The sequence below is a fragment of the Onychostoma macrolepis genome, chromosome 17 (genome assembly GCF_012432095.1).
Source record: "Onychostoma macrolepis isolate SWU-2019 chromosome 17, ASM1243209v1, whole genome shotgun sequence".
NCBI classification, from domain to species: Eukaryota; Metazoa; Chordata; class Actinopteri; order Cypriniformes; family Cyprinidae; genus Onychostoma; species Onychostoma macrolepis.
In genome coordinates this window covers 11,273,748-11,286,698 of record NC_081171.1, presented here as the reverse complement: position 1 = coordinate 11,286,698, position 12,951 = coordinate 11,273,748, and the positions used below count along the sequence as shown (strand labels likewise).

The 12,951-nt window shown below is 35.4% G+C and overlaps 2 protein-coding genes across 2 annotated transcripts in view; both read left to right on the top strand.

The window, feature by feature from the left end:
* Nucleotides 1–8,714, top strand: part of atp6v1ba (ATPase, H+ transporting, lysosomal, V1 subunit B, member a) — a 32,205-nt gene extending 23,491 nt beyond the window's left edge. Inside the window, exons 8-14 of the mRNA XM_058749969.1 lie at nucleotides 773–870; nucleotides 964–1,087; nucleotides 3,969–4,119; nucleotides 5,095–5,177; nucleotides 5,799–5,903; nucleotides 5,994–6,123; nucleotides 7,674–8,714. Coding sequence (XP_058605952.1) covers nucleotides 773–870; nucleotides 964–1,087; nucleotides 3,969–4,119; nucleotides 5,095–5,177; nucleotides 5,799–5,903; nucleotides 5,994–6,123; nucleotides 7,674–7,825 — 843 coding nt within the window. The 3' untranslated portion in view covers nucleotides 7,826–8,714. The remainder of the gene's footprint in view (nucleotides 1–772; nucleotides 871–963; nucleotides 1,088–3,968; nucleotides 4,120–5,094; nucleotides 5,178–5,798; nucleotides 5,904–5,993; nucleotides 6,124–7,673) is intronic.
* Nucleotides 8,715–9,539: 825 nt separating this feature from the next.
* shtn1 (shootin 1) overlaps nucleotides 9,540–12,951 on the top strand; it is a 38,456-nt gene continuing 35,044 nt past the window's right edge. The window contains exons 1-2 of the mRNA XM_058749387.1: nucleotides 9,540–9,667; nucleotides 11,142–11,194. Coding sequence (XP_058605370.1) covers nucleotides 9,610–9,667; nucleotides 11,142–11,194 — 111 coding nt within the window. The 5' untranslated portion in view covers nucleotides 9,540–9,609. The remainder of the gene's footprint in view (nucleotides 9,668–11,141; nucleotides 11,195–12,951) is intronic.

Here is a 12,951-nt window from a genome sequence, read left to right as displayed (position 1 = left end):
CTTTATTTGTGCCACTTTTCAAGTATTTTTTTTCTTTTTTTTCTTTTCCTACCACGGTTAGAGGCTTGTTTTACTTGAGGTTCCTTGTGTGTTAATTTTCTTTACAACAGGAAATCTGTTTTACATCTATGTTTCTATACATGGGTCAACTGTTTGCATGAATTTCAAGATGCTTGTGTAAAATGATCCTCTCAGTGGACGGAATGTAAAATTGTGTCCATTTTGTGTGAGTGGGTGAATTTTGGTCCTCGTAGGTGTCTTAATCCTGCTCTTCAACACCACCTTAACCTTCTGCCCTCACCTGTCTGCTTCCTCTCCAAACCTTTATTATTGTCACCTGAGTGGCTGCGGTCTGTCCTCTCAGACAGGTATTATCTGTGTCAGGTGTCAGGTTCACCTGTGTATTCTAGTGTGGAGGGCTTCCATTAACCCATGCCTGAAATGTCACTGACCCTGCCTTGTGTCCTGTGGCCGCTGGGCTCCCGGTACGGACTTGTGACTAATGCATTCGCTTTTGACGCCTGTAACTCAATATCTTGATTTCATGCACAGGGTGGTCAAAATGCTAAACCTTTTATAAAAGGAGAAGGATTTTCTTTAGCAGGAAATGTACTTCAAGAGGTCATTTTGAACTGAATAGTGGAGGTTTTGGTTGAACAATGAACAAGAAAGTACCTGACATGTCAGTTCATTAGAGCCTGGTGAAACAGGAAGTGAAGGTCTTACTCTGGATTTATTCAGTGTTTCACATGTTTGTTTGTTTGAATCCCAGGTCAACATGGAGACTGCTCGTTTCTTCAAGTCAGACTTTGAGGAGAACGGTTCTATGGACAATGTGTGCTTGTTCCTGAACCTGGCCAACGATCCTACGTGAGAATTCATTTAAATCACCTCTCTCCTATGTAATGCATTTTGTATAACATATATATTGACTATTTGAATCTTTTGAATTGTTTTACGTAGTATTGAACGAATCATCACCCCGCGTCTGGCTTTGACCACAGCAGAGTATCTGGCTTATCAGTGTGAGAAGCACGTGTTGGTCATCCTCACGGACATGAGCTCCTACGCAGAGGCTCTGAGAGAGGTGAGGACGATATCATATCGATAAAATTATTTCCTCATAATGAATGTCAGAATCAAAGACCATTTAAAATGCAAGAGCCTCAGATTTTTGAGAAAAGTAGATTTTAATTAACTACCATAAACAAAAACTTAAAATTGCTCAATTCATATGCCTTTTTTTCTCAGTGGAATAAAATAATAAAAGTGCTCTTTTCCAGTACAAAAATGCATGGTGATTACTGGCTATTGTAAGGTTTTACACTTTAGTTCAAAAGTTTGCGAATAGTAAGGGATTCTTTTTTTTATTAATATTTTTTTATACAGCAAAGACATTAAATTAAGTGACAGTTAAAACTGTAAAAAAACAAAACTATTAATCAGCCCAACTGTTTTCAAGCATCAAATCAGCATATTAGATTGATTTCAGAAGGATCATGTGACAGTGAAGACACTGAAGTAATGATGCTGAAAATTCAGCTTTGATATCACAGGGGTACATTACATTGTAAAATATATTAAAATAGATACAGTCATTTTAAATTGTAACAATGTGTCACAATACTACTTTTTTTTTTTTTTTTTTTTTTTTTACTGCACTTTTGGATCACATAAAGGCAGACTTGGTGAGCCTAAAAGGCTCGGAATATATTTCAGTGGGTTTATATGGGTAAACAGACAAGCTGTAAGCACTCACTCAATGCATCTTTTAAGGATGTATGTCTTTTATTTATTAAATCTTGTTATGGTGAATTCAACCATTTCAACAAACATGGTTGAAGGTCTCCTTTACAGAGTCATAATGCTCTTGTATTTCATATAAACAGTTCATATTGACATTTTATAGCTATGAAAGCATTCAAGGGAAAAGTAGGTTTTTCTATTAAATGCAAGGGCAAGAAAATCTGAAACACCTTCTGTGCTTCGTGGTGATATTTCCAGTTCCCCGTTTCATCATATGTCATGCTGTTCTCCATTTGAATTTCATACCTGCTTAAGCATAATTGACCTTGTCAAGTAAATAATCCTAAGTCTCTTTATCTAGTCTCTATATCATTTAGTATTTTCCCAGCCATTGTACTGTGCACTTCTTAGGCTAGATGCACAGCAAACACATTTATATTGCGTTATCATGTATCATATATATATATATATACAACCTTACTTAGCATCTCTCAACTCTGCTTAGCAATACAAGTAATTGACTTTGCATGTACAGGGCTATTTCCTTTACATCATATTCCAACTGTTCGGCAGTGAACAAACAGCTATGACAGCTATGAAAGAGCACAATCTCGTGTAACAAAAGCATAGTAACCCCTCTTGACATTTGGAACCATTTTAGAGGCTGGAGCAATGGCTAGCGTTACGGTTAGTATCGTGTTTCCTCTGTGGCTTATGTTGAAGAGCCACTGTGTCCAATTGTAATGAATGGATTTCAGCACCATCTGCCAAAGTGTAAAAATCGTGTTTTAAACAAAACTCGATGTTAAACACATTGGCTTTGTTCCGAATTGCATATTGATAGATCAAATCAAGTGTTATTGGTCACGAGCATACACCGAGAAGTACAACATGCTGTGAAATGCTTTGTACAACTCTCTGTACCAAATAGAATTAACATAAGAATTTAGATTACATAAAAAATGTAACCTAAACAATTCTAAAAAATACAACACAATGTAGAAAAATATAAATAGTTATTTATACATTTATGCTATACTACTCATATTATTTCTGCTCTAAATACGTGTCTTGTATGCAAATTTTCTATATGCATAAAATTCGCAGAGGACCCTACAGTTCAGGAAAATACAACAAGAGCACACTGGGTGCTTTATTACAAAATGCAATTTGCTCAACATGATGACCTTCCTATTGCAGTGTGATGAATGAACTAGATCCTTAATGTATTTTGAGATATAATATATTTGTCTTGACTCACTGTTGGATCGAGTTGCCAAGAGGAAACAAGAAAATAATTTTAATATATATATATTTTATGTGTTTTTAGTTTTTATATTAAGTCATGAGTGAAGAAGAATGCATTTAAGAAAAAATCAAGAAAATTATTTTTATAATTTTTTTGAAAAAATTCAAGGTTGATGCTGCTTTTTATTTTTTTGCGCTGGAAGAGTGAAGAAAATGGAAGATTTTGAAGATTGAAGATACTGCATTCCGTAAAGTGGATGCATACTGCACATTTTGGTAAATTAATTAGCTCACATTCCACATAACAGCAAAATAATATGAGTTGTATGGTAGTATGCCATTCAAAACATGGGAGCAGTGGGATGTTCAGCCTTCTGAAGATGCTTTTTTCTGGCAGCATCTTCTTTCTTCCACCCTCATGTCAGTGCTTATCATTTTTGTGCCACACACATGTTTGGATATCTAAATGTGTCAGACACACAATACTCATTCTAAATAGTTTGTGTGCATGTGAAAGGACCATTCCTTCCTGCCTTTGTGCCACTGTAACCTTGGGATACATTCAGCCCTATCGAAGCCGCCTGCTTTGGCTTCTGCAGTAGTCAGACGCTTCCAAAGAGCGGTGGGAGCATTAACATTTAACTCCCTCTCCCATTCAGCCTGGTAAAGGTGAGGCTCAGAACAGTGTCTACACTCGCTTTAACCTTGGGAGAAGATCTGAGCGTATTTTCTGCTTATAAAAATGCCTCGGTTTGCAGATGCAGCAAGTAGAAAACAGATTAAAATCATTTGACTGACTTGAAATGGCTGTCATTGATCGGTTTGTGTGGAACAGATGTTGCGGTTTAGTTTCATAAGATGCTCCTGTGTAACTTCACGGGAGACATTTAAAACTTTTATATACACATTCTACACAGAACTTCAATTGTCATGATGTAAAATGCCTGTTTTGTCTTGATTTGTTGTGGTTTTAGGTTTCTGCTGCCCGTGAAGAGGTGCCGGGTCGTCGTGGTTTCCCAGGTTATATGTACACTGATCTTGCTACAATCTACGAGCGTGCTGGAAGAGTGGAGGGCAGGAATGGATCAATCACCCAGATCCCCATTCTAACCATGCCTAATGATGGTACACGCACACACACACTCACACACACACACACACTCACACTCACACTCACACACACACACTTATTTTTTGTACACTGTAATTATTGATGACATACTGTAAAGCCATTTCAACAAATATTCAACTTCAGCATGCAACTCATCCTATTCTTTTTGAGCAGTTTGTCAAGAAGTGTCCTATTGCTTTTCTATGAAACTTTGAATTCAGCCTGGTGAAAACAAATGTAAAAAATGAAAACAAATATTAAAAAATATATATATTTAATTAGTTACTTTAGTTATTTTAATTACATTTATTTTCAGTTATCTAATTTAGTTTAGTGTGTCATTTAGTTATCTCAGTTTAGTTATTTTTTAATTTTTCCAAATGAGGACATCCCGTAATGTTCCTTAACAAAGCTTTTGCAAGTTTTAGGTCACTTCTCAGTTTTGTCTCTAAACTACAGCCAAGCACATTCGCACATTCTTGCACACTTGATTGCTGCATAAAATGTATATGATTTTAATGAAGTTTCATTTCGTTTTCAGTGGTGAAGGTGTCCTTTCACCATTACAAAACTTGCTAGAATCAGATTGATTGTGGACAGTTATATAAAATGTGCACTTCTTTATTTTGTGTTCAGGCTGGACACAGCAACTGCGCCCAGTAACTAGCACTCTTGATGGCTTTGGTTACTATAGAAACATCCTTGTGAAGGACCTGTGTGTGTTTCTGAATGGGTGTTCCCTATTATAGCAGCACCAGGAAACCTCCATCTTTCTTCTTTCTCATTTTCTTTGCCCTTCTATCTTAAAAACTCACTCTGTTCTGTCCAAAACACAATATTACTATGCCTCTTAGTATCTTCAGATCAGCAAATTAAATGGCTTATAAATGCTATTAATAACAACATCGACATAATTTATGACTTGAAAAAGCAATTTTGACTGCATAAAATTGCTTAAATCTGCCCATTTCATTTTTGCCCGTTTACAGATATTACCCATCCGATCCCTGATCTGACGGGATACATCACAGAGGGACAGGTGTATGTTGACAGACAACTGCATAACAGACAGGTGAGAAGTTTAGCAGCTGTGCAGAATCTCCAAATACTGTAAGACTCTATACATGAATTTATTATCAATATTTAATAATTAACCTTTAAGGTGAATATTTCCAAAGTTTTTCCTTTTATTACCTAAAGCCTGGAATACACTACACGACTTTTAAAATCTGAACAGATTTTTAAAACACTAGGCATCATACACTTACCGACTATGTAAATAGTGACAAAGGAAAACTGGGCATCATACACTACGCGACTGAAGATCATACACTACCAGACTTTAAAGTTGTTCCGATCACAGCAAACTCACGCAGAAACGTGCGCCTTGTTGCTAGGAGACGCATGACAAATGAAAACATATGTGTTCTAAAATCGGCTGAAAATATCAAACATGTTTGATATCCTCCAACTGGATGGAGTCAAAGTCTGAAGCTAAAAAATCGAAGTCTGTGACCATCATACACCACACGATTTTCTGTGGAATCTGTCAGCTGTAATCTGCAGACTGGCTTCAACTTTCCTCAACTAGCGTCAACTTGTTCAGACTGTAAAATTGGGGGGAAATTGGGGCAAAAATCGCGTAGTGTATTCCAGGCTTAACTCATGATTGTTCTATTTTTCCCACTTAAAGATCTATCCTCCCATCAACGTACTGCCATCTCTCTCTCGTTTGATGAAATCCGCTATCGGAGAAGGCATGACCCGCAAAGATCATGCTGATGTCTCTAACCAGCTGGTAATTAAGTTTGGAACGTTCTTCCCACAGTTGGCCATTTAATTGATTTTTCAGTCTAATTCTCCTTTTGTTTCTCTCTTAATCCCATAGTATGCATGTTATGCTATTGGTAAAGATGTTCAGGCCATGAAGGCTGTGGTGGGTGAGGAAGCTTTGACCCCAGATGACCTGCTGTACCTGGAGTTCCTGCAGAAGTTTGAAAAGAATTTCATTGCTCAAGGTAAAAACCACTAGCGTACGATTTTCTATACCGCATTGGCTCATTCACTTTCTAAATTTGGCATAAATGTTAGAACTGTTTTTCTCGGGTAAATGGAACTTTAGCTTTATTTTAAGCAGAGTTCATCATACTTGAGTAATTCTTTTTTTTTCTTCAAATTCCAAGGTTCTTTAGACTGTTTGAGTGTGTACGCGTACACTATTATGCTGTTTTCTAGTCTATATTGGAAACCACTAGACTGTTTTTCTATCAGCCACTGCTCTTGCTCTGCCTCAAGCACTTTCACCTCAGTGAATGTTCTTCTCAATGCTGTCACTCTTCAGCATGCCACAAGGTGCAAGGCCCTCCGTCTCCATCAAACCCTTCACTTCACTTTAAAAAGAATAAGTTTGTACATCTTTCATATTGATCACAGCCCTATTTTGGGGATGAAATCTCTCAGCTCCCTTTGTGTCTGTCGCACAGTTGCTGTGTCATTACCATCAGTGGTAGAAAAGGACATTGTTCCACCAACACATGTTGGACTCAAACAATCTCAGTTATTGCTTCTATTTACAGAGAACAAAACATGCATTCACTCATCCTCCCAGCATTTTTGTGGAACAATATAGCGTTTCTGTTTAACTAAAATATGCCATTAAAGATGCTGTGTGTCAGTCAGCGATTTTGATCTTTTAAGCAACATGGAGCCGAATATAAGGCTATAAAGCCAGTTTCTTAAAGAACATCCCATTCATTGACATTCACACTTTTTTTTTTTTTTTTTCCTTCAAAGCTAAAACTCTCAGAAATTAACATCTGATTATAATTCTTTTTATATTAGATTTTATTATTTTTATGTTTCTTTATCTGTCTGTGTACACCAATCATAAGTTTGGGTCGGTAAGATTTAAAAAAATATTTTTGAAAGAAGTCTCTTACGCTCACCAAGGCTGAAATTATGTAAAAATTCAGTAAAAACAATAATATTTTGACATTTTATTACCATTTAAAATAACTATTTTCTATTCATATGTATTTTAAAATGTAATTTCTTACTGTGATGGTAAAGCCATTACTCCAGCCTTCAGAAATCATTATTATATTTGTGCTGCTTAATATTTTTGTGGGAACTGTGGTGCATTTTATTTCAGGTTCTTTGCTAAATATAAAGTTCAAAAGATAAAAGTCTATATATAGATAAAAGGCGAATAAAAACACAAATTTATTTCAAAAACGGTCTGAGCCCTCCATGAACTCTCTGACATATGAGTGCATAATTTTTTCCAGTACAAGTCTTTATAGGTTTTTTTTATAGCCCTTTTTATTTACTCCTTTAAGAAATCCTCTAAGAAGTCCAGTCAGTTACATAAAGCATACGTGAGTCTGGCACAGAATTTTTCGTGATGGAAATGAAATCATAAATATGTATTATTGCTCGTGGCATAGATTCCAATGGTATAAGTCACTTGAGCCTCTGACTAATGATTCAAAAGTTATGATACATAATGGAAGCTTGAGTGTTATGTCATGTGACTTTGAAGTTATGAGGTATGTGTCTATTTCTCTAGGTCCCTATGACAACAGAACTGTGTTTGAGACACTGGACATTGGTTGGCAGTTGCTCCGAATCTTCCCCAAAGAAATGCTGAAGAGAATTCCTCAGAGCACACTGGCCGAATTCTACCCGAGAGAGTCTGCTGCCCGTCACGGAACCTCCTAAGACCATTACACCTTCTGGAGGCCTGGGCTAAAGGTCACATGACCTGTTCTCCTCAGAAAATGTCATCCCTTGTGTCCACCTCTACTCTGACAAGTGGTGTTTAGACTTACAGGGCATAACTCTGGGATAATACACATTTAATATTCATAAAATGGATCAAATATCCATTATTATCCCATGTTTTATGACCACCAGAGATTATTCCATTGTCCCCCATTGTTGTGTTATACATGTTTGTGTGTACTTTATTGTGTGGATAGAATATGTAATCGTGATTTGCTTTTGTTTCAGTGTTTTGTTTAGGAGATGCATACTGTCCTGTCGTTCATTTCTTTTCTTTTTTATTTGTTCAAATTATTTCACTGTCCACAACCTAAAGAGAATATTAAAAATATTTGAGCTCAAAGGGAAAAATTTATGGACTTACTTGCACATTTATGTGCTCTCCCATGTCCTCCATTCATCACTGCAACAAGCACACAATTAATGCCATTTTTCAAAACATTCCAATTTAAGCCATGAGAATATCTGATTTACAAATTAATTTTCGGCCCTTCCCTTGAAAATATTTGCTTTTATTTATTTTAATATCCAATAAACAAATTCAAATGAATGTTTGGGCACCAAACTTGGATTGTGTTGTGCTGACAGACTAATTATAGGTGTTGAATGATCATATAGTATGTAAGCTTGTCACTGACGGCTGTTATTTCCCTTTTAGAGGAAGATGAAAGATGTTTACGGCATCTGCGCTTTGAATTATGTGCTGAGATATATAAGACTGATTAAACATTCCCCTCTTGTATGTGTAAATGTGTTTTACTTGTGTTGATTGCTGTTAAACCTGTCAAACCTCTCAGATGAATTAAATTATATTGTTATATCAAGACTGGCTGACTACTTCGTTTATTTGTCCTAATAACAGTGATGTTAATTGAAGTCCTTATAAAAATCAATATAATATCAATATAACAGTTTCCACAACAATATCATAGTTCCTATAGTTAGTGGGTGTTTCTTTAACTTCTGCCAATTTTATGCCCCAGGGGTTGTTTTCCCTTGAATACCATAGTTACTACAATAAAAACATATCAGCAAAAATGACATTGAAAAAATCAGTTCAAATTACACACTTCGATTTTGCAGTAGTTTTTTCCCGCTTATAGATAATTCTAGACATGTATGGAAATTACGTGTGAACACTTTTAGAATAAAATTGCATTTAAAATCGCCAGCGTTTTACACACAATAACTATAATTTTTACTTTCTGCTTACTGACAAATTATTGGTACATTTGAAATTACACAAAAAAAAGTTGGATATCAATTTTCAAGTTATATTTACCTTGATTTTTCCTGTTTTCTTTATCCATCTTTTATTATATTTCTTATATTTCCTTCCTAAACGAATACACTAACTTGCAAATCATCTTTAAAAGGGGCAAAATGTTTGGACCCCAATAAAATGAGGCCACACTAATATAACAGCAGTTTAAAAAATGTATGTATATATATATATATATATATATATATATATATATATATATATATAACTATTTTTTAACAGTATAGGTCTGAGACAATTGAACAAAACCAATTTAAATAATAGAACGAAATGAACAAAATGAAATCTGTTACTTTTTAAATAAAAACTATGGTTTACATGGTACATTTTTACTTTAACGGAGCACGCGGGCGACCGTAGGTGTGACCAGGTGTCATTTCCTGTATCGCTCGTGCTGTGCTTAACCGGAGTTTTGAATCAGTGACCACAGGAATTCTCAATGGCGTCCACGGGAGAGCAGAAAGAAGTGAAAATGATTTCAGAACTGTCCAACAAAGGTAAGTAAGAGTGACTGTGTCGAATGCATTAGGAGTGCTGGAGTGCCCTAACCAGTGCGCTTATTAGTGTATAGAAACTAGGCTGCTGAAACTGTCAACACACACTTACTATAATAACTGGCCTAAATGAGGTAATATTTTTTTTCTTTTCTTTTTTTCTTTTAACCTTTTTCTCAGAAAGAAAACGCCCATAATAGTTCTTGTACGAGGAAACAAAATAATCAATTTACCAACCAACAAATTCTGAAGTGGAACAAAGATTGTGTCTTTACATTCTCTGTACTTTGTAATCTCTTCTGCATGCAGTGGAAAATACTCCTTTACAAATACTCCATAAATCCTTTTGCTTTGAGAGGCTTGTTTGGACATGCACACACATTTTTGGTTAACATCCTGGCATTTCTTTTGTTTTCATGTAAAGATGAAATGTAGCCTATATTGCAGCCTGTCTTGACATCTTATTACCCATTTAATTATATTTTGTCCTAGCTAAGTAAACACATGTATTTTACTCCTTGGATAACCAAATGAAACATATTGGGTTTTCTAATGGGCACAAATGTGCCCACTGACATGTATTGTGATAATTATTTATATGACCATTTGAATATTATTATGACATGGAGCTTTGGCACAGATACCATCTCTGAAAGCCTGTTTACAGCAGCCATGTAAAACTGTTGAAATCAAGACCGTTGAGTCTGCAATCAAGTCTGAAATCAAAATACATGAAATCAAGACAGTCTGCACTTTAAGTTTCACCTCTTGAACGCTTAAACACATCAACTTTTTTTGAACCCACAAATGTTATTGTTGGAATTAAATGAGTAAATGTTCTTGACTGCTGTATAATTTCCCTCTAGAATTAGGTTAGTAAACAACGCTTTGAAAGATGTCTTAAGGCGAGATTTGTATCGTATCCTTTTGCTCAAAGTGCCCTACTGACCTCATAAATAGAGAGAGAAAACATTAGGATTATTCACGTTATTCTACTGAAGACTGGAACTTGATAAAAATTAAACTGAAGTTGCTGTCTGTTCTGGTATTTTCCATGGTAGTCTGTGTCACTGTGACATTAATAACCCAGACACAGTGTGGTTTGTGAACCCTTTACAGATCATGTCTTCTGTTCTAAAATTAGATGCATATTCAGTAGAGCTGATGCTGATTCATACAACAGGCAGAATGTAGACAGATATGAGTGGAACTGTCATCATCCTCACCAGCAAATGTATTTATCATCCTGGAAGAGAATTTCCTCTATTTGTAATTATATATTTTTGCAACATTAAAAATACTTCTGTGTAAATTAGCACTCGTTTCCATGAGCTGTCCCCATGCTGGATATGAGATGCGGTTTGCAGAAGAAGTTTCCTCCTGAGTTGAGCTCTCGTGTAATGTGTTGCATTAACTTACTGTGTAGTTCATGGGAATTTGTGAGATATGTTTAACTGGCGTCCTTGTATTTCTGCAGTACTTCTCCAGTATGAAAGCCTCCAAAAAGAATATGAGAAAATCAAAAAGGAGGTAAGATATTTACTGTCATGCTGACTTTCTTTCACCCTTTATTTCCTTTTTCCTTGCTCTTCTAAGATCTGTGTGTGGTCTTAAAGGTAATAGTTCACCCGAAAATAAAAGAAAATATTTAGGAAAAATATATATATTTTTCAGCACTTCATTGACTTTCATTGTATTGGAACACAACATTCTGCATTCTGTCATCTTTACTCACCTTCATGTATACTACCATTCAAAAGTTTGAGGTCTGTAAGATTTTTTTTTTAATGTTTTTGAAAGAAGACTTTTGTTCAAAAAGGATGCATTTATTTAATCAAGATGAGGGGGAAATGAGTAGATTAGTGTCACATGTTCTTTCAGAAATCTTTCTAAAGACTTGAGTAATGGCTGCTGAAAACTTAGCTTTGCCACCACAGGAATAAATTACATTAAAATATATTAAAATAGAAATTAACTATGTTAAATTGAAATAATATTTTGACATTTTTTATCAAATAAATGTAGCCTTAGTGAACGTGAAAGACTTCTTTCAAAAACATTTAGGAAAAAATCTTTCAAACTTTTAAACTGTACATTCTTGATGGTGAGTAAATGATGACAGCATTTTCATTGTTAGGTGAACTATCCATTGAAAAATTATATTTTGATATTGTTTGCTTTTAATAAAAATAAAAATAAAATGTAGATAAATTATTATTTAAATAAATAATTTTAAATGAGTGCACATGTTCTGTTTCAAATAAAAAAAATTGTTCTAACACTGAACCAGCCATATACAATATATGATGTATTTGATGTACAACCCGAATTCCGGAAATGTTGGGACATTTTTTAAATTTGAATAAAATGAAAATTAAAAGAATTTCAAATCACATGAGCCAATATTTTATTCACAATAGAACATAGATAACATAACAAATGTTTAAACTGAGAAATTTTAAAATTTTATGCACAAAATGAGCTAATTTAAAATTTGATGCCTGCTACAGGTCTCAAAATAGTTGGGACGGGGGCATGTTTACCAGGTGTAGCATCTCCTCTTCTTTTCAAAACAGTTTGAAGGCGTCTGGGCATCAAGGTTATGAGTTTCTGGAGTTTTGGTGTTGGAATTTGGTCCCATTCTTGCCTGATATAAGTTTCCAACTGCTGAAGAGTTTGTGGTCGTCTTTGACGTATTTTTCATTTAATGAAAAATGTTCTCTAGGTCAAAGATCTGGACTGCAGGCAGGCTAATTCAGCTCCCAGACTCTTCTACTACGAAGCCATGCTGTTGTAATAGCTGCAGTATGTGGTTTTGCATTGTCCTGCTGAAATTCACAAGGCTTTCCCTGAAATAGACGTCGTGTGGAGGGGAGCATATGTTGCTCTAAAACCTTTATATACCTTTCAGTAGGGATGTAATGATTAACCGCGAGCCGGTTGAAAATCGATTCAAACATGTGACGATTCAAATCGTTGCCAAACAAAGATGCCAAACAAATCGCGATTCTTACTGTCTTTAGAAAAGTTTAGATGGTATTTTTTCTTTTCATCTTGCCTCTGTATAAGTGCAGCACTGCTTTGTTTATAGCGGAAACCAAGGAAACGCTTCAAGCGCCACCTGCTGGCAGAGAGTGAATCTGCGTCTCATTCAGCTCGTCTGCTGTTTCTGTGTATGGTTTCACAAAACTGAAGTCAGACCATTCTGTTTTTGCTACAAATTTTGTAATTATACAGTCTAATTTAGATTAAAAACTGCTCATGCTGCATGTATGCAGCATCTTTGT